The 25,165-nt window shown below is 47.4% G+C and overlaps 1 protein-coding gene across 2 annotated transcripts in view; it reads left to right on the top strand.

The window, feature by feature from the left end:
• Positions 1 to 25,165, top strand: part of SLC17A9 (solute carrier family 17 member 9) — a 227,757-nt gene that overhangs the window by 159,799 nt on the left and 42,793 nt on the right. For both annotated transcript variants that reach the window (XM_069650756.1, XM_069650757.1), the window contains exon 11: positions 12,339 to 12,454. In XM_069650756.1, the coding sequence (XP_069506857.1) occupies positions 12,339 to 12,454 (116 nt within the window). The remainder of the gene's footprint in view (positions 1 to 12,338; positions 12,455 to 25,165) is intronic.

Genomic DNA, 25,165 nt, shown 5'->3' with positions numbered 1-25,165 from the left:
CTGAAGGATTGATTTACGCTTAGAGGGGGAGTTAAGCCCATTAACGTTCCATGAGAGGCATCTCAGGGTCTGACGCTCCAGGTTCGGGGATCCGGGTACCCCCTACTCAGGGGGGGGATACCAGGCTGTCCATTAGTTGCCATCAAAGGGGTGAGTTGGAAGCGACCTGTGCTGCACTTGCAGTTTTAACAAAGGCCCCCAACGGGAGGACAACTTTTTAACTGGTGGGGTGGGTAACATTGTGGGTGTAGCCCCACCCCTGGCCAACAGGGCCAATTGAGACTGAAGGAATAACATGTGTATCCAAGGACTTTAAAATGGAACGGACCTTGGAACGGGCATAAACCGTGGATGAAGCACGCCGCACTGGGTGATCGTAGATCTGTGCAGGGCCGAAGCCGATGTTTTTAGGTTAGCTATGAGGGCGATGGGCGCCTGGGCAGATGAAGCAGTGGTGGATACCCACGGGCATCTCTTGCTTAAAGGGGTGCTTAAAGGGGTGCTTCCCAGGAGTGATGCCACCACTATGGCTGAAAGTCATTTTTTCTGAGCTTCACGCTATAGAAATAAATCCTTTTCGTGTAGTGGCCGGGGGCAGGCTGCCAGGGTAGATTAGTGGGCCCCCGCCTCAAAACGAGATTTGGGGCCCGGCATGCCCCGGCCCACTTAAAGCCCGGACTATAGACTTTAGTGAAAAGCCACCACTTGCTGCATGCCTTGTCTCTGGGCACCTCTTGACTGTAGCTGTGTGCTGCATAAGTGCAATCTTTCCTCTCGCCCTAAAGTCGGTGATCTTGTTCGAATTCCATCCTTTTCCCGCACCCCGTGCTGCTGCCTTCACGTGGGGTCTGTTTTTTGATTGATTTTACAATCTCTTGGGACCCCTCTACATACGTTGCCACTGCATGTGTTTGCCTCCTAACTGTCATAATTGTACCAGCTTGCACTGCAGGGTTCCAGCCTCTTGCAATACTGAACACATTGCCAGTGGAGTCCAAACTCCATCTCCCACCCCACCCCCAGTCATCACCAGCCTCTACTTTGACACACTGCCTCTCTTTCATCCAGGCCTGGATGTCAAGCACCATCCTGAAGGGGAACCTAAATTCTTCTTGCTGGGGAATCCTGCCAATAAGAATATCATGTTTTTATGTAGTGCTTCATGCCTGATTACTACTGCTTCTAAGCTCTCCAATAATAACTGTTCTGATGCTTGTTAATCTGCTTAGATATTGACCCTTGAAAAATGAAGGACTGAGCCAGCCTTGCTGGGTTTCAAACTTTGAAGTGCAGGCTGGCTCACTACCAGAGCCGTGTGAGATTCTGATTCACACTGCAACCCGGCCCCGCATTAATTGCCACATATTCATAATTGACAGTGGTCTCTCTTTCGAGACACATATCCCTGAGAAAGCTTGGTAGCATTATACGAAAAGTCAAACCCTTCACCTATACTTGCCAACCCTACAGATTTAGGCAGTCTACAGATTTTAGTAGCCGATCCTACAGCGTTTGTGTATATTGCAGGGCAACCCGGAAGTGGTTGCATGTGTATGCTTCGCTCTTCCCAGAATGGACTATGGAGTGCATGTTTAAGATACTGAGCTGTAGACTGACGGAAGAAGTTGAGTACAGCCATAGCTCTCAACTCACCCGCTTTTGGCGGGTGTCACCCGCCAAAGCATCTACACACCCGCCCACCCGCCAGCTCATCTGTTTCACCCGCCTTGGCAAAGGTGGGAGCTACAATTCATATTTTTGCCGGGACCCGATTTCGAGATCCCGAAATCGGGTCCCGGCGCGACTCTTCCTGCGCGAATGGAGGCGTGAAAAGCAAGTGTCATGCTTTTCACGCCCCCATTTCCTCCCCCTTCCCCTCCCTGGCGCTCTCCTCCAATGAGAGGATTGTGCCTGGGAGCATTCCTCCCCACCCCCCTCCCGTAAAAGGTCAGCGACATAGAAGTAGGACTGCCGTTTCATGTTTTTACGGCAGTCCTACTTTTATGTTTATGGCCTTTCTGGGTTTTCACCCGCCTTGGTATCAAAAAAGGTTGAGAGGTATGGTACAGCTGTTCCACGAGAAGTTCACATCACTTGCCTATTCAGCTAGCTGGTACCTTGTTTGTGTTTGTTACCTGTATTTACAAGAAGCTTTTGTGACTTGGAAAGTGTATTTCCTGATGGACGGGTGATGCTGCTCGGCTGAACACATTGTACTTTTATAACTGAGTGTTCGAGCACTTGTTGTGCATCTTGAGACATGGGAACCAACATTAGTCACCCGACACTGGCGAACAGTGTGTTCTGCCGCAGGATGGTAGAGATGAGATCCAATGAAACGATTGCCGAAGAGAGGGGCGCAGGGGAAGCTGAGGGGATCAGGAAGCAGCAAGAGAGTGCAAGGTTATGGAACCAGAGATCTGAGGACGGGAGAGAGAATGTTTGTTAGTGGGATGCTAGAAATTGCTCACTATCCACGAGTCACAAAACAAATCCAATACGTTTTCCGTTTTTATTATAAAAATGATATTGCAAAAAAAGCATTTGGGGCTTGACATTTAGATGGGATCCCTGAACCACTTTCCCTCTTCCTTTGAGGGGGGACGGGGGGCTCCCACCTCCCTCACCCAGTCTCCCCACTCCAACAGTTCGTACCCCTACTGCCTTGTCTGCCCCTGTCCTAGAGAGGTCCTAATGGCCATGACCTGATCTCCCTGACTCCCTCAGGGACTTCCTAGGTGACCTAGCAGGGTAGTCTGGTTGCCCTGGTGCACTTTTCTTCCAGATGACACACAAACCTTTTCCGCATTCACCCGTCTCCTCCTTTCACCCTCATCCCTGTCTCTCCCTCTTTCTTCACACTCTGTCCCCTGGTATTATCGCTTTCTCGCGCTTCTCCTGTTTCCACCCTCCAATTCCCTCCAAATTTGAATCCCCCCAACTAGCCTGCCTCTGCCCTCCTTCGCCCTCCTGCCTCTCACTTCCCTCTTCTCTCCCTCTCTCCTACACTCAATCCCTCTCCTACTTTGCCCTCAAAATGACTTTCAGCCACTCCCCATTTACTCAACCTGCATCGTACTCTGCTTCCAAAATGACCTCCAACCACTCACACCAAATTGATAGCCCCTTCTCACCCTCAGAACACCACCTCTCTCTGTAAACACTCCAAAGTCTCCTCCCGTTGTCCTCCAACTGTGATGTGATCCTTGCCGTAAAATAATTGCTTTGAACCGACCCTGGGAGCTAAACGATATGATATGCTAGGTTATTTATAACGCGCTTAATACCCAGAGGTTTCTAAGCGCGGACCCGGGGATCGCACCTGTGTTGCTCCGTGTCGCCTTGGTTCCAAGGCGAGCACGTTGCCCCTGAGCTATCCTCCCGCGACAAAGAAAAAACAACCTTCGATCTATCGTTTTAAAACGAATTTGAAAAACCATTGCTGAGACTCGAACTAATAAGCTCCCGCACTCGTGTCGATATCCTTAATCCCTGACCCACCACGTTCCTCAAATGGGGCATATACTTCCATCATTGAGCACAATTATGCCAAGGCAATGGTGTATTTGGAATGGCATACAATATTTTGTCAACAATAAAAATGTGTTTTTACCATAAATATTTACATCTTTTCACTGTTAATAGACCCCAGTAAATGTAGCAGTGCAATCCTTTGCAGGAGTGAAATGGTAAACATAATGTTGTATTTAATATGTACAATAGCAATACGTTTTCATGCCACTACATATACTCCCCTCCACCCATCTTCTGAAACTAGTGCAAGAACCTCTGAAATAGTGGACTGCAGGCTCATTCTTACTCGCGAAATCTGTAAATTTATCAAGAAGGAGCGCAATGTCGGGAGCGGAAGAGCCTGGCAAGGCATGCAGTGGGAGAGCGGTTATGATATGCTATAAGTAATTTATAACGCGCTTGAACACATGTGTTTCTAGGCGCGACAAGACAAGGGAAGGAAGACAGGGGAGGACAAGACAAACTATCATACTAGGCCTTCTGACATTCAGATTGTGAAAGTGCGACAGCGCTAAGTGCAGGGGGAAGTGTCGGGGAGAGTGAAGGAGGAAGTGCAATAAGGGCAGCAATGCTCTGAGTATGTGCAGCCAGGGCAGCGCCGCTCTGGGTAAGGGCAAGGAGGAAGGGCACTGTAGGGTTACAGTTACAGCCCTTAAGTGCATGGTAGGCCGAGAGGCAGTTCAGGGGGAAACTTATCATGGAGGAGCCTGGTACCCCGTGAGATTCTGAGGGTGGCCAGACAACCAGTTGGCGCCGAGGACAGTTGGTCAGCAGGGGAGGGAAAGAGAGAAAGCAGAGGAGAAAAGGAAAGTCTTGAGCTGCTTCCAGAACTTCAGGTGGTCCGACTCAAGTTTGAGAGGGGCAGTGAGGCCATTCCAGAGGGAGGCATTTGCATTGGAGGGAGATCTACCCCCACTCTCTGCCTGGAGAATCATCAAACTCTTAGAGAGTTGGAGGTAGCTGAGCAAAGTGCTCGAGAAGGAAGGTATTTTGGAAGAGAGAGTTGGATGTAGTGCGGGCCCTGGCCACAGAAAGCCTTGTGGACAATGCAAAGGGTCTTGAACTGGATCCTTGCAGCCACAGGGAGGCAGTTGCGGGATTTCAGGGCTGGAGAGATGCGGTCCCTGGGCTTGATGCCAAGCGTAAGTCTCGCAGTCCTGTTCTGGGTTAGTTAAAGAGAGCGGAGAGTAGAGGAAGGAAGATTGAGAAAGAGGCTGTTGCAGTAGGCCAGTCTAGAGAGATCCAGGGCTTGAGAGACAGTGAGCTTCTGGGCAAAAGTGAGAAAAGGAAGAATACCTCTGAGGAGGTGCAGCTGGTGGTGGGCTGCCTTGGCAAGGTCTGTGATGTGCAGAGAGAAGCAGAGGGTGGAGTCGAAGATGACACCAATGTTTTTTGTCTTACAGGAAGGTGAAGGAAGAGGGCCCAAGGAGGGTGGCCAGAGTGAGAGAGGGGAAGTGCGAGCAGGGTTCCCACTGAGAAGGATCTCCATCTTACTGGCATTAAGGCAGAGGTTGTTGGAGGCGCACCAATCCTGGATAGTGGATAGACCATCCAGAATGAGCGAGAGAGGAGAGTAGGCTGAGGGGAGCCTGAAGGAAAGCTCAGTGTCATCCGCAAAACACTGAAAGTTAGAGAAGTTAGAGATCAGGTGGCCCAAGGGGGCCAAGTAAACATTGAAGAACCAGGGTACGAGGTTGGATGCCTGGGGAACACCACAAGTAGAAAGAGAGTTGGTGGAGAGAAAGGACCAAAGTTGGACCTGGGAGGGTTGGTCCAGGAGGAAGAAGGTCCGCCACTCCAGAGCCTGATCCGTGATGCCCAGGTTCTCAGTTGCATGATCAGGATAGAGTGGCTGATGGTGTCAAAGGCAGAGGAGAGGGCAAGGAGAATGAGGACCGAAGGAAGGCTGGAGTCAAGGTTAGCGAGCAGATTGCCACGGGTGTGGAGAGAGGTTTCCGTGCCTCTGGCTGCTCAGAAGACAGACTGATGGTCATGGAGACAACTAACAGATTCAGTGTGGAGAGTAAGATGGGGGATGGCTGACTTTTCCAGGAGTTTGCCCAGGAAAGAAGTGATAGCGATCGGGTGGTAGTTTGCCATACAGGTAGAATCGGCAGAAGGTTTTCTGAGGAGGGGGCTGCACAAGTGTGTGCTTAAGGAGAGAGGGGAAAGATCCAGTGGCAAAAGAGTGATTGCAGAAATATGCTTCGGCTGGAGCAAGGCTGTCAATGTGATCCTCAATGATTCTGGAGGAGCAGGGGAGCACCTGTTTGGACAACACGTTCATAGATCGGACTTGTCTAGAAACCTTGTAGGGTGTTGTCAGAGAGAAAGAGGAGAAAGGTTGAGGAGAGGGAGAGGCGGCCGGAGGGGGGATGCGAGAGGTAGAGGGAGAGGAACAGGAGGGCGAGGACAAGATGTCCTGAGTTTTAGTGGTGAAGTGAGAAGCCAGGACCGTACAGAGGGCCTGGGAGGGAACAGGAGAGGCAGAGACTGCAGACGGACATGAAGAGGGCAACCTGGCCTCGTGGCCTGTGGATGGTGGCCACAGTTAGAGAGGCCAAGAGGGATTGCGAGCCTGCAGAGCAGGAATTGAATGGAGGTGTAGGCCTGCATAGGAATGACAGAAGCAGGGATCCACTTCGGAAAGATCAGACCTACTCCACCTTTGGGTCGGTTGGTTCTTGGCTCAGAGAGGATCTTGTAGCCATCAGGGACGAGAATGTCAAAACTCATGACAGAGGTGGCCGTGAATCACGTCTCGGTGAGAGCGAAGACATCAAGGTCAAGTTCTTCCATGAGGTGGCAGATGTCAGAGGAGTGTTTGACAGCAGAGCAAGAATTGAGAGTAGCGATGTGGAGCGGGTTGGACCATTTGAAAGACTTCGGGTGGGGTATAGGCTTGAGGTACACCCAGCAGAAGTGGTAGAGAGACCCTAGAGTGGGCAGAGGTGGTAGCACGAGGTGGCATGGTCGCCAAAGAGGAGGAGGTGGGTGCCAGAGAGGCAGCAGAAGAAGGAGGTGGCGGAGGAGCCAGAGAGGTGCTAGTGGGAGTAGCGGGAGTAAGAGGAAGGTTGATAAGGCACAGGAGATGCCTATTGAAAAGGAGATTGGGCTATGGGGCCTGGACCACAACGGTGCCATTCAGATAGACATCTTGGAGGAGGGAAAGGAGGCCCAGAGGACCTCCCACTGAGTGCCACCCTTAATGGGAGAGGGAGAGAGAGCCAAGACCATATGAGGTGTCTATAGGTCTGGTGAGGGAACGACAAAGTGGATGTCGGTGAGAGTCTGACTGGAGAAAGCACTGATGTGAGTATCAGCTAGAGGGAGGCCGCGGTTGGGGACCATGATGTCCCGCGTGAACTTATTCCATCCAGATTTAGTGAGAGGGATAGAGTAGCAGTTAGAGAAGATGGGAGAAATGGAAAGCACCATTGAGGGTGCGAAGAGGCAGGGGAGCTGACTTATGAAGTTCCTGGGGGGTGCCCACATATAGGAAGTGTCATCACCGACAGTTATATGACTGCATTTGCATGTAGTCGTCAACTTAGTGCAAAGGGATGTGGGGGGGCGCAGAACAGTGGAAACATTGGCTAGCATATAATGCATACACTAAAGGTGGTGTTGTAAGTCAATATGTTTAAATAGATGGTCTAAACTACCTCATTTGGTTCTTGCAGGAAGAAGTGGCAATTGTGATAACACAGAGAATGCGCCACTTGTGAGCATGTAGATCTCTCTAAAAATATAAACAATGACAAGCCCTCCTTCAACTGCCTATGCCACTAGATTGTTTGGCTAGTTCTGCCCCTAGCATCCAAACTCAAAATCTCCTTTGATTCTCATGTAAGGGCTATTTAATTCACTTCATACCCTCTGTTAGAGGAAGGGCTGTACTCTATGATTAATCTTCAATCTCAGGGTCTCGGGTTCATCCCTTTTTAACTTCTCGGTAATGCATCATTTCAGATTGTCATTGGCCTTCCTAATTTCATGGGTAATATTTCATTTCATATTCTCAGGCACCAATGTGTATAACCTCAAATGGTAATATTATGCAAGTGAGTCTCTGCCCCACCGCTTCATACTTTCAGCCTGCCCAGCCTCATGTTCAAACTCAGGTTCCCAGTCACAGGCCTTCCCATCCTTGGAGGTCATTGAATTGTCTAAGATTGTTTTCCATAGTCCCACTGCCCTCAGGGTTTAAGCATTGCAGAACCTTTAGGACTGACTATTTGAATATCAGTGCGAGTAATAATTTTACAGGCTCAGGTACTCAACTTCTAAATTAATGTCCCATCTTACGGTCCCCCTTAGACCCCTCTCCCTCACACGTTTGTTAATGATTGAATGGTCCCAGGCACAGCAGACCTTTCGCACCACATTCTGGTGGTCGATCTGCGTCTCCTCAGGGTTTAATGGATGACCAGTGGGACACAGTGAAGGCCATTCCAGGTCATCATTTGTTCTGACACTAGAAACTCTCCTCGTGCCTCTCATTTCACAATCTCTACATCTGTGCTTCCCTGTTACCAAGAGGCACAAATACACCCAACCCAAAAACGATTTTTAGAAATTGAGGGACAGATGCAAAGCAAGACCCTCTTGCTTAGCATCTGTGCCTCTATTTCTAAAATTGATTTTGGATTGGGTGTGCCTCTACATCTGTGCACCCCTCTTTCCAAGAGGGGTGCACAGATGTACAAATGCACCCAACGCAAAACGATTTATGCAAAGCAATCTTGCTTTGCATCTGCCCCTCAATTTCTAAAAATTGTTTTGGGTTGGGTGGTGGCTGTAGTGGTGTGGAAATAAGCATCCCTCTTGGGGTTCCCTGCATAATGCAGCATTTCCCTACCCATGTCTACCTGAGAATCGGTGCAGACGCATGACTTTGGGAGTGCAGGGGTGGTCTGCCTGCCTGCTTGAATTCACATGTCTTCTCTGGCCGTTTTGATGTACTGTGCCTCTTAACATGTAATATTTATTTGTGTGTTTTGTGGTGGCAACATATCACCTTCGAAATGCCTCACAATGCTTGTCTGCCTTCTCAATGGCCCCAAGGAAGACCTTTGGGGTCCCCTATTGATAAATCAGCATGAATGCGTATCAGTTTATGGCTTAATGCGTCTGGGGGTAGAGGAGTGACTTGCAGTGGTCTCAGGTTGGTGGGGCCCAGTCCCTCACCAAAGAGGCTAGTGCATGATCTTTTCATTACGCCGCCTCCTTTATGCATATGATGTTCTAAATGCAGAGTTATAGCTACAACAATGCAAAGAGAACGTCTGCCCTGCATGGGTTTCTCTTGGGCCCTGGTGCAGAGCACAAGTAAACCAATGGTGTTTGAAGCAATTTCATCACACACAAGACCTAACTGCAGCCAGTTTGAGGGGCAAGCAGGCCCGCCACATGCTGTCTGTGTCTGCACTCTGCTTCTTGAAGCTTTGCTTTCCCATTATAAATGCAAGACTGCAGGGGGCAGAATGCAAGTGAAGGGGGCGGGGCCGCAGATACTATTCAAAGGGAAGTGGGACAACCAGAGACTTCTGTAAACTCTCCCCAAAGTTGTACTAATGGGGAGCAGTCACCAGCCTTTATTAGTGTTTATAACAAGCATGTCATTTGTTGCTCTTTGCTGTGAGTAAAATGTGCACTGCTGCAAAAAAGTAATCAACATTTTATTTTACTTGTGAATTAAGCAAACACTTTTGTACATTTGTTTCATTTACCTTTTTCTTTCACAAATTAATATATTCACTCAGTTGGTGCTGTAGGGCTTCGACTTTAAAGTTCAAATGGCCTATCAGACTTTTAATCACGGGAACGTTGACAAATTTCACAAAGTGTTGCTGCTTTTTATTAAAGAAAAAGGCCACTGAAGATGTGCTTGACTTCCTGACCCATTTCCCACCTATTGTTGCCTGCTGGCACCCCTTGACTGGCACAAAGGGTATACATGACTATAGCAGCACAACACAGAAACCATGGCAATGACATTGGGCCTCATTACGACCCTGGCGCTAATGGGTTAACAGCGCCGTAAAAGGCTGCGGCGCCGTTAACCCATTAATGCCTGATTACGAGATCCCTTTGCGGGACCTGACCTTAACGGCTGGTCTACACCAGCCGTTAAAGTAGGGACCCGCAAAGGGACCTTGGTGCTAAGTACAGTACCACAATTTGCGGTACCGTACTTAGCGCCTTCCCCATACCCATTGAGCCCTATGGGGCAAAAATAGGAATGGGGAAGGGCCATGGAGGAAGGGGGAATTACCGCCCCGCCAACCTTGTAATGAGGTGGTAATTCCCCCTTTCTCCATGGCGGAGTCGGTAAGTTACCGGCATGGACCATGGTGCTAATTGCACCATGGTTTTCCGCCTGGGGCGTAATTGAGAGCACAGCAAGAAGCTTTGTTAAAGGAAACCCTTGACTACATTTACCCAAAGTAAATTTGACCACTAGAGGGCCCTCTTCACTAGCTATCGGGGCAGTGCTCTACCAAATGATGCTTATGAAAGGTCATTGCTATGAGCCTCTGCTGCCTTTGGTAAGTCTCTCTGACAAGACAGCAGTGAAGGACCAAAGGTGAAGAGGACCTGGAGGCACCTTTTACAATTTCAGGCGGCAGGTGCCCCTTAAGTCCATAGGTGAAAATGGGCGGGAACTATAGAGTGCGACGTTTCCTTTTATTATTATTGTATTTATTGAGCACGGACCTAGCGTCGAGTAGCAACGGAGTGCTTTAGAGAGGTACACAACAATACAGATGCATAACTGAGCACTTTTCAGATGTAACAACAGAACATATATACAGCGGGTGCAGGGTAGGATACAGAGGGGCACAGAGGAGGGGTACATCTGCACACTGGGTGCGGGGAGCAGAGGGGCGAATGGCATCTAGCTCTTTGTTGCTCATTGAGTGCACGCTATTCAATGTACTCGCCCCAGTGGATTGGCTACTTCGATTTAAAGGGACATGCTCTTTTTCTATATAATAATGGCATAAGTGTTTCTTCATCCCAGTCTTGTTGTTTAAAAGTCTGTGGCATTTTAGAGCGTCCCCTGTAGGCCACAGTGTGCACAGCTTTAGGGAGTTGCTCACAGGAACGAGAGTCCTTGCCCCTTAAGGGGGGAGTCTCTCCCTGTGAGGTTTCACTTGCCTCTACCCCTAGGAGGGTATTGCAGAGCTGGCTCACCCCTGGCCTCACGGGGGGGGCCTCCCCCTTGGGGAGAAGGGATGAATTCCCCCGATTCGTCACACTTTGCGATGAAGTCTGCGGTAGAAAAACAGGATTCATATGGAATGATATTTAAAACAATGGTGTTCTACCGTTCCTAATTGTTAATCTGTTAGGTGAACAGCGTTACCCTTTGAGTTTATCTTTCACAGACTTCCTGGTCCCTTAGGGAGGAGCCATTCCTTAAAGAGGGAGAAGGGAAATGTAGCAGTTCCAGCGGGAACGTCTGTGGGATTCTTTGTTACAAATTAGCAGTTAGTGCCAGTGCAACCACCAATTGCAACACAGGGAATGCAGGCTGCGACGGCTAGGTTAAATCCGTGCTCCCTGTGTTCCTGCGTTGCTGACATTACCCTTCATGATATGCATGTGCCGCCATGCTACATTTCGCTCGTCTGCATTCGCCACATGCTTGGTTTGTTAATGTACTTTCTGGCACGTCCCGCACGGTTTGGGCCTCCTCACCACCCACCCGCACTGTAGTGTTGAAGCAGGTGTAGTAATTCAGTTTGTGTTGCCAACTAGCGCTGCGCAGACAAGTGCAGATCTCTTGCACCCTTTTCTCTGCCTGCTCCAGTTGGGGGAGCTTACACAGCTGTCGGGCTCTGCTACCACTTCCTGCCCATCCCATCACTCCACCTCATTCATTCTTGCATGCACCGCATCTGCATTCAGGCGTATGCCATTGCTATTGCTTTCTTTAGCCGCAAGTCTCCTATGTATCACTGTTAGCTGGCTGCTAATGGTCTTTGGAGGCAGGCTGTATGATGTGACAATAGCCAGCCACCCAGCGGTAATGGCTTGGCTTCACTCAGGCACTACCTCAGGCCAACTGGCTGTTACCACACAGTACATCCTGACTCTGACACCATTACCACCTCATTAACCGTTCCCAATCTGCGCCCTTACTAAAAACAAAGACGTTTAAGCCTCTCCGGACTTGATCTGTCAAAGCCTCAAACCTAGGCCCCAGAAAATATTTCTAAGTATGTCTTTTTGATTTTAGTTTGCACCAAAAACAAAATGTTTCAATGATGTGTTGTTTTATCAGTGTTTTTTTGATTTAACCCAAAAACCGGAGTGCATAGTCTCTTCAACATTCCACCTGAAATCTTTAACCCACAAGTATTCCATGCACACAGCGCAGGACGCTCTCGCCTCCAAACTCGTGGTAACCTCTCTACTCGTGTGCATCCATGCACTCCTGCACCCAACCACCCTCCCAGATACAACATTGTATAGTGGATTATGTGCACAATCTCCTCCTCTCTATCCACTGAGAAGTTGTTCATACCCGCTACATGTGCACTGTGACCACCACCCTTTGCTCCTTTGAAGAATGATAGTCATACCTCTGCCATGTTGTAAGTTGGTCAGTGGTCACGCTCTCTTCCTCCCGCTTTATGTTGCCTGTGATTGGACCATCTCGCCCTTGCAATGTTGTTGTTGCACCCTCACCCTCTCTTTATTGTGGATGGTGCTAGCACTTGTTGGTGTTGGACAATGGTCTGCGCTGTGTATTTTGGACAGTTCTCTGCTCACGCTGTTTGCTCTATTTGCAGGTTTTTGGCATGGGTGTATCCAGCTTCTTTGTCCTGTGCCTGGGTCAGACAACCAGTTATCGGAATGCCATCGTATTTGCATCGGCTGCCATTGGCTTCCAAACGTTCAACCACAGGTGAGGCTCCTCCAGCGTTGCAGCGCTGGTAGCACCCAGGTGGCACAGTCTCAATGGTATTGCATCACATTCGCCAGTCGGCCTGTCAGGATTTGCATGTTTCATCCCTTGCTTGCAATATTGACTCTTCTGAGGTGAGTGTTCAAAGCAGACCATGATCTGTGCAGTTAGATGGTGTAGTTGGTGATCCTGTACCTTTTTACTGTTAGGTTTCCATCGTCACCAGCCATTTGATCAGTGCTTTGCATATGCAAAGCCAGTTGCTGAATACTACTCAATAGCAGCTGATTTATAAGAAGCCAGTGGAAGTTGCCATATGTCAAATGTTTGCGATGAGACTTAAAACTGTACCACCAACCCCAGTGCCTTATTGAGCCCCCGGTGGAAGGTGGTGAAATGCCTTAAATTCAGACACTTGACTGAAGTATTGATGACGAGACCAGAGATGAAGGAAGCCACAAAAACTCTACATGCTGTCACCAGGTCACCTGCTCTAACACAACAAAAAACATGGTGAATGGGACGATTTGAATCAATCATAATCTCTGGGATGCCCTCTGGGTACCTTCCATTTCATCATGCCTTTAAATCACCTGTAACATTAAAGAATAGGGCAAACATACACATCTGTCGTTGTGTTATCCCAATAAAGGCAGTCTGACTGATCTAGTAGGTGTGATGATTCGCAGGAATTCGTCACTTCTACCCAAGGGGGAGCCCCAGTGAGGCTAGGGAGGTGAGCCCGCTCCGCAACACCCTCCCTAGGGGTAGAGGTAAGTGGGAACTCACCGGGAGAGACTCTCCCTTTAGGGAGAAGGACTCCCGTTATTGTGAGGAACTCTCGAAAGAACATACCAATTTTACTTCTTCGGACATATTCTATGAAGATTTCTGTGAAGAAAATTCCAGTTTGTGCTATTGTAAACCAGAAAATGTGAATGTTACTTCTAACAAGAAAACGCCAGTAACTGTGGCGAGGAGGAAGGATCACCTGTGGAGGAGAATAGAAGCCATGTGCAAGACAGAGAAGAGGGCATATAAAGCTATGCCGGGAAGTCCCATGGCTGCGTCGCGTATGAAAGGGGAGGAGTCTGGAGACAAAAAACGGAAACCCGTGAGTTACGAAAGAGCTTGCATGCCAGCTCTAGTCTGCACTGGAGAGAAACCAGGAAACTGGGAGAGACGTGCAGCGTCTCACAGCGAGGGGAAAGAGAGAAGAGAAGTCGGACGCATGACACCCCATAAACTGGAGATAGAGTAAGGGGGTAAGGGGTGGTGTGACCACAAGAAGCGACTGGCGGACCATAGGTCCTGGAAATAATGCAGAGAACGGGCTAGTCCTACAGAACGAGTCATTAACTGAAAGACCAGAATATCTTCGAGTACGGCAGTACGAAGAGGAAGACCCGAAGGAAACGACAGAGGCAAACTTGACGAGGAGAGGACCATTATTGGAAAGCTCAAACTCGTCCCAGTACAGATAAAGGGAACGTAATATTGAAACCCAAGGAAGCAGATGAGAATCATTATTGGAACAATCATACTCGTCCCAGTACAGATAAAGAGACTTTATTATTAAAACCCAGTGAAGCCGATGAGATTCGGTGTTGGAAGGATCATACTCGTCCCAGTGAGAGAGAAAAACCTATCACACTGATAACCAAAAGTGGGAATGAATCACAGCATTGGCATTACCATACTCCTAAAAATCAAGAAAGAGTAAATAAAGAAGAAAGGCAAAGAATAAGAGAAAAGCAGAAGGGAAACAAAACATGGTCTGTTCTGTACTTGCCCATAAGGAACCCTACACCTGTTTCAGTGTGGTACGTTTTATTCCTGGAGTGTGATGATGTTGAGGGGTTCACCTTCTGTTCTGGACAATAGTCGCTCTTTTAAATGTCATCCAAAGCATAAATAGCTTTGAGTAAAACATGCAGTCCTACAGAAGCTGTTTTGATTCTGTTCTGGGAGGGCTTAACATAGATTCACACTTTCACTTCTCGCTGCACTCATACAAATAAAGATTTCTGGCCTAGATTTCTCAGAGTGTATTGTGAAATGTGCATATCATTCTGCTTTACACTCAGTAGAAATCAAGTGACCAAAATATTCAAGCTTTATTAGACACTTTGGGATTAAAACAGTACAATAATGGTCCAATAATAGATATTTATTACACACTATAATCCAAATTCTTATTGACAACGTTGCCGATTGATGAAGAACTTTATTCACATTGGATACCTTTTGCGCGTCGTAGCCTCACACATACTTCTTAAACGCACTGTTAACATAAAAAGATTACTTTAATATACCGTGACTCAAATTCTAAAACACTGTAATTCAAAACCTGTACTTTTAAACACACTGTGATCAACAGGTTTTGCGCTAAGATCATACAAGAGTGAACGGAAACACGCTTTCTCAAGTTCTGTGTGCAAAAAAACCTTGCTATGGCCTCCTGTGATTATTCAAGAAAGGACCAACTGGGTATAACATGTAGCACAGGATGGGCAGCATTGCAAAAATTATGAAGGAAAAAGAAAAGCAAAAATTGCATTAGTATAGGCTCCTAAGAATAATCACTCAAATGTGAATCGAACCAAAGGAACCAAAGGAATCAAAGTTGCACAGACCTCCGCCAACACCATATATGAGGTTGTATTAGATTTTAGTTGGAGAATGGAGCAATGTATTTATAATTTCCAAGGAAGAGTCGAACAAAGAGAAGGGAGCTCCAAATATCAGTGATGTAAAGCACTAGATGATCAAAGGAATTCAAATGATCATGACAGGCGGATTTTCCCCAGTCTGAGTGGGTAGCTTAGGAGCGTAAAGGCCAAGTTTACAAGAGAAGTGAAAATAGCAAAGCGACATTGTTTCAGTTAGCTGACCTAAAAGCGGATAAGAAACGTAATGCGCCAAGTTGCTGTGCGACTCGGAGAACAAGTATCTATATGCCAAGCCGTCTGTAAACCTGTATTGAGAAACGTGCTCCACACCAACACAGTGGGACTGTACCATAGCTGTCCTCTAAATGCAGAATATCCAGCAGCAGGGGAAACCGGAAGTCTAAAAATGTTGATGCACAGCTGCTGGTAGTGTGTGCTCAGTAATGAAACAAGGGACACACCTCATGCCACCAGAAGGGATGCATTATTGTGGGCTTAAAAAAGATGCAAACTGACCACATGGGCACAACCTCCTTAACTCGATTAATGCATGCGATTGAGCAGAAAGATGCCACCTGAGAAAAGTACCATAATATGTAGACCATGGGAGAAAGGGTCAGAATAACAATACTACTCTTCATCCCCGTACTACCATCATAACAACCAATAAGCGCACCGAATGTGTCGGATAAAAATCGCCAAAGATATCACTGGAAAAGGCAGAACGCTAAGATGTTTCCACTGCTTCCAAATATATAAGCCTAGCTGATCATTGGAATCTCATACAATTAAGGACAACACACGTTTTCATTTAGTAGTATTAAATTGTCCTTCTAGCCTGAAACCAAATATGGCTCATTGTCTTGATTCTGTTCTTCATCGATTGTGAGCTCTTGAATATGATTTTCGATTCCCATTGGTGTAGTAACCTAGCTCACCCCCCCTCTCATGCATCGCAATTATTCCAGGCTCAGAAATCTCACATTGTTCATGGACGCGCCTCAGTGTTGTTGCTTCCAATGAAGGCCGTGGATATTTTCCATCTCCACTTCGGATCCTTCTGAGATGCTCCATGAATCGTGTCCTTGACTATCATTTAGTGCTACGAATCCACCATTTGCCACAGATACACAATCATGACCTAGGAACTTTTAATACATTGACAGATTTTATGATTGGCATTTAAGTCAGTACATTCTCAAACTTTGCTAAATGAATGAGGCTAAACTGTGCAAGTGCCACATTTGTAAAATCCCGACTTCAAATGAGGTAACTGTTATCATGGTAAGTTTTTGTCAAGAAAGACGTCTTGGTGGAACCAACGAAACCGAGTACTTGAACGCCATGCCCATTCAAGGATTTAATCTTTATCCAGAATACAGTAGTAAAGATTGTTCTGTGCAGAATATTTAGTGATTCATTTAACTTCTTGTTCAGTAGACACAGTATTTTTGTATTTGGGGGAATCGGTAAATCTTGGCAGTATACTGCTTTTTTTTGGGTATTGTTTGATCTATGGAAGAGGGTGAATATCCCCTATGTTATTTTATGTTACGTTACTTTGCATTTATATAGCGCCTTATGTACCATTGGTATGATCTCAAGGCGCTGGTAGGTTGAACCCCCTCGGGAACCGTAGTTCAAGTCAGTAGAGAGAGGGAGAGAGTCATAAGGTGTGTGTGTACACCGGATATGTGTGCAGCAGGTGTGGCACTCGTATGATAGCTGCTTCTTAGCGGTAGGTGTGGTGGTTGGGAGATCAGGAGTATGTGTTCGTTCTGGCAGGGTGATACCAGACTGATTCTGGCTGCGTTAGGCCTGAGGAGAACGCCTAGGCTGGCGGGTGTGCAGCCAACTGTGTTTAGTTAGGATGATGGGGAGTATGTGGCAGGTGTTGGTATGAGAACAGCTATACCGAATGTGTCATAGTATCCCTGTGTTATAGTTGAGTGGTGGTGTGATATGGTGGTTTTCAGTAGGTGCTTGAGAGCGAGCGCCTTCATGCTCCATGGATTCCATGCACTCCAACTGTTCTGTGCACTCCAACCGTTCCGTGCACTTCAACCGGTCCATGCACTCCAACCGTTCCATGCACTCCAGCCGTTCCCTGCACTCCAACCATTCTTGTACAGTGTCCATTCTTTGCCCCCTAACTGTTCCAAGTATTCCAACCGTCACATGTAGTCCCTCAGATCTATGAACTCCATTTGTTCAATCAGTTCCATGCATTGCTTCTGTTCCATGCACTCTTCGTCCGATCGATGCATTCCATGGTTACACCCACTTCTTCCATTCCACTCCCTTCTTCCACTCCGCACACTTGATCCGCTCCGCGCACTTGATCCTTTCCGTGCACTTGATCCTTTCCGCGCACTTGATCCTTTCCGCGCACGTCATCCTTTCCACGCCCATCATCCGCCCCACACCCGTCATCCGCCCCACACCCGTCATCCGCCCCACACTCTCCATCCGCTCCACACTCTCCATCCGCTCCTCACTCTCCACCCGCTCCACACTCTTCCTTCATCCGCTCCACACTCTTCCTTCATCCGCTCCACACTCTTCCTTCATCCGCTCCACACTCTTCCTTCATCCGCTCCACACTCTTCCTTCATCCGCTCCACACTCTTCCTTCTTCCGCTCCACACTCTTCATCCGCGCCACACTCTTCATCCGCGCCACACTTCATCTTCATCCGCTCCACACTCTTCATCCTCTCCACACTCTTCATCCTCTCCACACTCTTCATCCTCTCCACACTCTTCATCCTCTCCACACTCCTCATCCGCGCCACACTCTTCATCCGCGCCACACTCTTCATCCGCTCCACACCCTTCATCCGCTCCACACCCTTCATCCGCTCCACACCCTTCATCCGCTCCACACCCTTCATCGGCTCCACACCCTTCATCGGCTCCACACCCTTCATCCGCTCCACACCCTTCATCCGCTCCACACTTTTTATCCGCTCCACACTCTTTATCCGTTCGACCCACTTCACCCGTTCCATCCACTTCATCCGTTCTACCCACATCATCCGTCGCGTGCACTCCATCTGTCCCGTGCACTCGATCCGTCCCGTGCACTCCATTCCTCCCATGCACTCTATCCGTCCCATGCACTCAATCCATGTCATGCACTTGATTCATCTATTCCATTTGTTCCGTTCATTCCATGCACTCTCATTCCATGCCATCTATCCGTTCCATGCACTCTATCTATTCCATGCACACATCTGTATCTTGTACTCATCCTTTCTATCCTCTTGTCCACTTTATTCCTCTCGTCCACTTCGTTCCTCTCTTCCATTTCATTGATTTCATCCATTTCCTTAATTTCATCCACTTCAATACTTTCATCCAGTTCATTCCTTTCATGCACTTTTCTAATTTCATCCACTTCACTCGTTCTATTCAGTTATCTGTTTTAATTTACATTGGCAGTTTTTAGTTTTCGATTTCTCGCTCGGATCATGATGCTGAATTGTTATTTATGATAAAGCAGCTTTGGGCTAAGGTCATTGATTGGAGTTTGAGTTAGGAGTCGATTTTAGGAGAAGAGCCATGTTTTCAGCAATTTGCGGAAAGACATGAAGTCCTCCGTGAGTCGGATATGGGGTGGAAGAGCGTTCTACAGAGTGGGGGCCAGGGCTGAGAATGATCCACCTAACCTGACTGAGTTGGTTTTTGGTATGACTAGGAGGCTGGCAGATTTGATCTTAGAGTCGTCGAGGATGGTAGGGTATTAGTTTGTCTTGATTGAGGTCCGGTTTTATGCATTGCTCGGTGAGAGATGCATAAGGTTTTGAAGGTCACCCTTCGGGCAACTGGAAGCCAGTGCAGAGTTTTGAGGGCTAGAGAGATGTGATCTCTTGGGCCAAGTGCTAGTAGCAGTTTGGCTGCAGCGTTTTGTGCTCTTTGTAGTTTAGTCAGTTGGTACACGTGGGCTCCGAGGTAGAGGGGGTTAGCATAGTCTTGACATAACAATTGATTGGACAGCGGAGAGTCTGTTGCGAAAGGAGAGGTATGGAAAAAAGCGCCTAAGAGTTTTAAGGTGGTAGTGGCAGGACTTGGAGACGTTGTTGACTTGGAGCGAGAGGGTTAGGTCTGAGTCTAGGGTGCATACAAGGTTTTTTACTGAATTTGAGGGTGTCGGGGGAATTGCCCATGGCAGATGGCCAGGGTAGCTGGTGCGGAAGAAGTTCTTTGTTGCCACATACCATGATTTCAGTTTTGGAGGGGTTTAGCAAGAGGTGGTTTGTGGTCATCCAGTGATCTATATCGAGGAGGCAGGAAGCGAGGTCGGGTTGGCAGTTGGATTTTGAATTCAGGAGTTTTAGGATTTGTTGTGTGTCATCGGCGTAGTTATAGCACATGATATTGTGCGAGCGGATTATTCATGGGAGGGTGGACATATAGAGGTTAAGCAGGAGGGCTGATGGGCATGCTCCTTGTGGAACTCCAGTGTTGACTGGGCGGGTGTAGGAAGCATAGGTGGACAGTAGGGTTATTTGGTTCCTATTGTCGAAGAAGGATGCTATCCATTTGAGAGCGTTTCCACAGATTCCCAGGGAGTGGAGGCGGTAAAGGAGGATTGGGTGGTTGATTGCGTCGAAGGCAGCGGATAGTTCAAGAAGGATTAGTGCGGCTCATCCCGCAGAATCATCAGTGTTTTTAAGGTCATCCCAGATTGAGGTTAGGGTGGTTTCGGTTCCGTGTCGGGCTCTGAAACCTGATTGGGTGGGGTCTAGGAGATTGTTGGCTTAGACAAAGGCATTTAGTTGGGAGTAGGCGGTTCGGTCAATGAGTTTGGCAAGGAACCTGGTGTTTGAGATGGGGAGGTCGTTTTTGGGCTCGAGAGGGTCGAGGGAAGGTTGTTTTTAGAAGAGGCTTGAAATGAGCAGTTTTGAACGCGTCGGGAATAATTCCTGAGGAGAGGGATTTGTTGATGATGGTTCTTGCGTGTTCTCCTGCGCAGGTAGATGCGAAAAGTTCTTTGAGGGTTGTGGCTGGGCAGGGGTCGAGCGGGGAGCCGGAAGGTTTGCGGGCAGAGAGAAGTTTGAGAAATTGGTCCGTTGATATTGGAGTGAAGGAGTCGAAAGTCGGTTGGGTAGCGGTCGCAGGCGGTGGGATGGCAGGTAGGGTGGGTGGATTGCGTGGTGGGTGTAAGAAAGCTAGTTTGTTGGTTAGAGAGTTTGTTCTTTCGAGAGCTTTGGTGTTAAAGTATAGAGAGAGTGAGTCGCACAGTGATTGTGAGGTGGTGGTACATGATGGTTTGGTGAATTCGGCGATGATTTTGTGAAGTTCTTTGCTGGGGTTTTTACAGTTTAGGATTCAGGAGTTGTAATGGGCTTTTTTAGCTTTCTGGATTTCGGGCTTGTAGAGGCGATGGTGCCGGGCCAAGGAGGATCTGCTCAGGGCTGTTTTGTGTTTCTGCCATTTGCCTTCTAGGGATTTATATAGCTGTTTAGTGGTCTTCAGTTCTGGTGTGAACCATCTGGGAAAAAGGCCATGGCGAGCTGATGGTTTGCAAGAGGGGGTGAGCGGGATTAGTGAGGTGTTGAGCCATGAGTCAAAGGCGTCGGAGGTTAGAGGTTCGTTGGGTAGGCGGGTAGGGGGAGGAGACTGAAGGTTTGCATCAACTAGGTTGGGAAGGATTCTTAGTTTCTTCCAGCATTTGCGTAGATTCGGAGGTTCTGGGTCGGGTAATGGGCGTGGGTTGAGTGAGCGAATGGTGAAAGAAACAATGAAGTGATCAGACCAGATGATAGGGGTGGGGGGGTTTAGATGTATCAGGTTGTGGGAGCTGAAGATGGCATCAAGTGTGTGTCTTTTATAGTGAGTCGGCCTGTTTATGTGGGTATGGTGGTTAATCGCGTCTAGGCCGTCAACCAGAGAGTGGGTCATAGGGTTGGTGGGGATGTCAAGCCATATGTTGAAGTCTCCGAAGAAGGGTGCGGGTGGTATGGTTTAGTTGGAGTGTGGAAATAGAGTCGCAGAGGTTGTTTGAGAATTGTCTATCGTAGCCAGGGGGTCTGCAGATGATGAGGAAGCTGTGGGAGAACGAAGGGGAGAGGGATATTTTTACAAGGAGTGATTCGCAGGAAGGAATAGATGGCTGGTTGTCGATGATTGGGGCGTAGAAGTGAGACTTGAAGGAGATTGGTATTCCTCTTCCTCTAGAGGGACGGTTCAGTGGGATGAGGGAGTTTCTATCAAGAAACCTGATGGGTATCAAAGATATATTTTTTTCTAAATCACCTTTTTCATTCCAATTATATTCAGCTTTAATGAACCCTCCCCTCCGTTCTCCCAAGGAATGTGTTAGTAACACAGTGTTTGTCATGTGGTAGGGAACAACATAGAATTCACTGCAAAAGGTTAATGGCATGTCTTGGTTTCTATCCTATTCTTTAAGATGTTTATAGACAGTTTTAGATCTAAAAAGCAATACTGTGTTGACTTTATGGAAAGGTAAATGGGATGTTAAAGTTATTTAGTTCTTGTGCGTAAGAAATCGAATCTGTTTTTGATCCTCTCCAAATCATGAAAGCATCACCTATGTACCAAAGCCACTTGATTATGGTTTATGTTTTGATTGTGGGAGTAGTGCCACTGCTCAACGTGTCCTAAAAATAAATTGGCAAGAGGAGGAGCATGGCTACTTCACAAAACTGTTAGTACCACCTGCCACTAAAAATGAGAACGTTATATTGCAAGGTCAGAACTAGCATATCTTGTGTCGTGTTATGTTGGTCATAGCAAGAAACCGATTCATGATGATCAGTGGAGGTACATAGACCTGGCACATTTAATGTTTTCAGTTTCAAGTGTCTGTATAGGCATCAGCTGGTCAAATTTACTAGAAACTGCAAATGACAGACCTTTGTGTACTTTAATCTGAAAAGGAGGAGTGCAAAAGAACGAGAGATTAGTCATTCTGAATCGTTCCTCATCCAATTTTTGGTTTGTTGTTTCAGTCCGTCTATTTTTACCACCCATTGGAGCTCCTTATTGCAGCTTCCTCCTCCGTGTGTATCCTGCATTTTTGTAATGAGGGGCTCCTGAAATGTCCTTTTTTGGGACTCACCCGACAGAGACCGGTTTCCCTTTTGTTAACATTTGATGTGGAATAAAAAATATTTTCTTATGTAATTCGCAAGGTCTGCAGTATCTGAACTGTGGGGTGTAATTCTATTGTCCTCGTCACTATCTAAGCATTTGATATCTGATGGAACTGGAGAAGAGCAGCCAGAGCAGTTTCCCTCAATTTGTTTTGTAGATGCACCCCAGCAGGGGGCAGAATGGGAACTAGGTGAGTGCAGCAACATTCCTATGCATTGTATTAGACCGTGCAGCCACTCCAGGAACATCTGCATCTGGTTTCAGAAAGTGTCGTGAAATTAGTTGCTTCGTGTTTCCCGCTTGAATGTGGGTGTGCGGTTCTTCTAAATTGGGACATTAATGTTGGGGCCCATATTGTAAATATCCCCACTTCATTTGTTCCATCTCAAAACAAATGGACTCGTATCTTATCTTATAATAAAGGAATACTGTTCCCAAAACTAGATGATCGTATTCTCTCTATGAGGGAAGTCCCCCTTTTTAAGTTTTAAGGACTTCAGATGTAAAAGCTGTAGAAGGCAAAGTGAGTGAGTGCACAGTGGTCACTGCCAACAAAGAATGAGGACCAACCAATTTCATGAGGCTGGAAAACTCCTGAAGGAAGTTAATGCATGGCCATAATGTCCATAGTTTTGCCGTTTAGGTCTGTGACAACCCCCCCCCCACCCCCACAACGGTTTGAAATGACCTTTCCGGTGGCTGTGATACAGAGACCCAGGCGCCCTATTAGCTCATGGAATATCTTCTGCCACTTAATGTGGAACCGCACTGAGCCTGGTCTCATCAACGCATATCACATGTCTCTACAAAGACATAATATGATATGCACGTTCCCATGAACATCGGCACACCCGCTTCTGTTCTCTTTTTAATAGCCAAGCTATACACCCAAGAACAAGATGGGGTAAAAGGGCTGGTGTGTCGGCAAGAGGAGAGAGCCTAGGACAATGAGGAGCACACTTGCATAAAGGCAACTTGCTCTTACCCCGACGCTCTGTCTCCTATGTATACCCAAGTGTGGTACAGATTCCAACCAGCAAAGGGCTGCTTTGAGCAAACACGATCATAGGCTACATGTTCTGATCCAACTCTGTGATTTCTGTAATACGCATTTTCTGTGGAAGGCCTGCAGAAAGCATGCTAAGAAGGCTACTTAGATACCGTAGGGATATCTCTAATGGTAAATGATGAGAAAAATCCACTGATGCTGCCCTAATTCTGGTGAGCGTGCTTCATCGGGTACGGAAGTGAAGAAGTAAGTTGAGTGTAGCCACAGAATATACAAGAGCGTAGCTCTTTTTCTATTGGAAGGAGCTCGCATAACATCAAGCCCTCCGAATCTCGCAATCCTATGAAGCAGGAGGACCCAGGCACCATTAACCTCTTTTTCCAGGCTGCCAATTGCCACAGACCGGGCGTAAAAACATAATGTATGCACATTAAAGGCCAAGTACATCCAATAAGTTGGGCACTCCAATAGATTACAACGTGTCGAAGGTTCAGATGTAGGAGCGTCTCCTCAATGAATAAAGGAAATTAAGAATGATAGGGATGGATGGTACCCTTAATGGAATTTGTTGGATCACTAAGTAACCCAGGTTCTGTGAGACAACATTCATCACATTGAAACAATTCTGAGCGAACTTTAGGAATAAAGAACGATGCATCCTTAACACTACAGCCGAAGGCGATGAAAGGTTTGGGAGAGCCCAGATCCTGGCAGAGGCTGGGAATCTGTCGGCTATTGTCCTGCTATGAGACTCCCGCGCGTGTCCACCAAAGAACAGGGAGGACTGCATCTTGTTTTGGAGTGGATTTACTTAGAGCCTTGGCTGCAACCCTAGTTTCCTCCTATCACTACACCGATGGAGGAGCTGGACTGTACGTTAAAAAGCCCGGCCGCCACATAAAGCATTCACATATTGGACTCCAGCAGCCTCTGCACTTTAATGTGATAACACATGTAAGCCATACAAGTTGTCCTCATTGGCTGCAAAGGTATTTACGCATTTAACTATCCCAGATGCCTGCTGCATCTTCATTGGTTACAGGGATGCCTGGTACAACCTCATTGGTCAAAATGATCAATGCAGCCTTGTTTGTGGGGACCCTGGTGTTAGGTCAGAGCGATGCCTTCCGTTGCCGTGTTACCTGTTCAAAGCTATGGCTCTCTTTCTCTGCCTGTGGTCAAAGGGATAGTTGTTGCAGTCTGTCACGTGCGCTGTTGAAATGCTTGCCTTATTTTGTATTCAGAATGATGCCTGACATCGCGCTCTGTGTTGTGTGGGGTGAACTCAAGGAGCGAGTAACTTTTATTCCTGCCAGGGGCTTGGCAATGTTTACCCCAGATCTCATTATTAGACCAATGGTTTTCTTGTCCTCGCTCTGTGATTATTGCAGTTCTTTTTACAAACACACACAGTGTTCAGAACAATACCTCTTATTGCCTCATTGTCTAGTCCGAGCTCTGCCTGCTATGTCCTGATTGCGAGGCCCGAGCAATGCTTGAAATGGCTCATAAACAAGGGAAAGTGATGCCTGCTCTCGCGTTGTTTTGAGGTTACAGAATTGCATGGCACTTCGCGAAGGGAGAACTGAGACCCATCGGGCGGAAAGCGGCCTTATGTGGCCCTTTGTATTTTCCGAATGATGCTGCTGCAGACTGTGATCAAAGCAATGCCTTTCGCATCCTCCTAGATCAAACTAATGGTGAAAGAAACACCTGCTACTGCCTCACACAGGGCTCATAGTCTGCACTCTCCACTAGCCAATAACAAGTGATAGTTGACCCTTGGTGAGTAAGAAATGGCGTACTATGGGCATGCATTGGAGAATTGAGGGAGTGAGTGACTTGAAATATTTACGCGTGTGTGTGTGTGTGTGTGTGTGTGTGTGTGTATATATTTCTGATGTTT

This window comes from Ambystoma mexicanum, chromosome 3p (assembly GCF_040938575.1).
Source record: "Ambystoma mexicanum isolate Mex_15411 chromosome 3p, UKY_AmexF1_1, whole genome shotgun sequence".
NCBI lineage: Eukaryota > Metazoa > Chordata > Amphibia > Caudata > Ambystomatidae > Ambystoma > Ambystoma mexicanum.
Note: the sequence above shows the minus strand (reverse complement) of the source record. Positions and strands in the feature narration are given on the sequence as shown.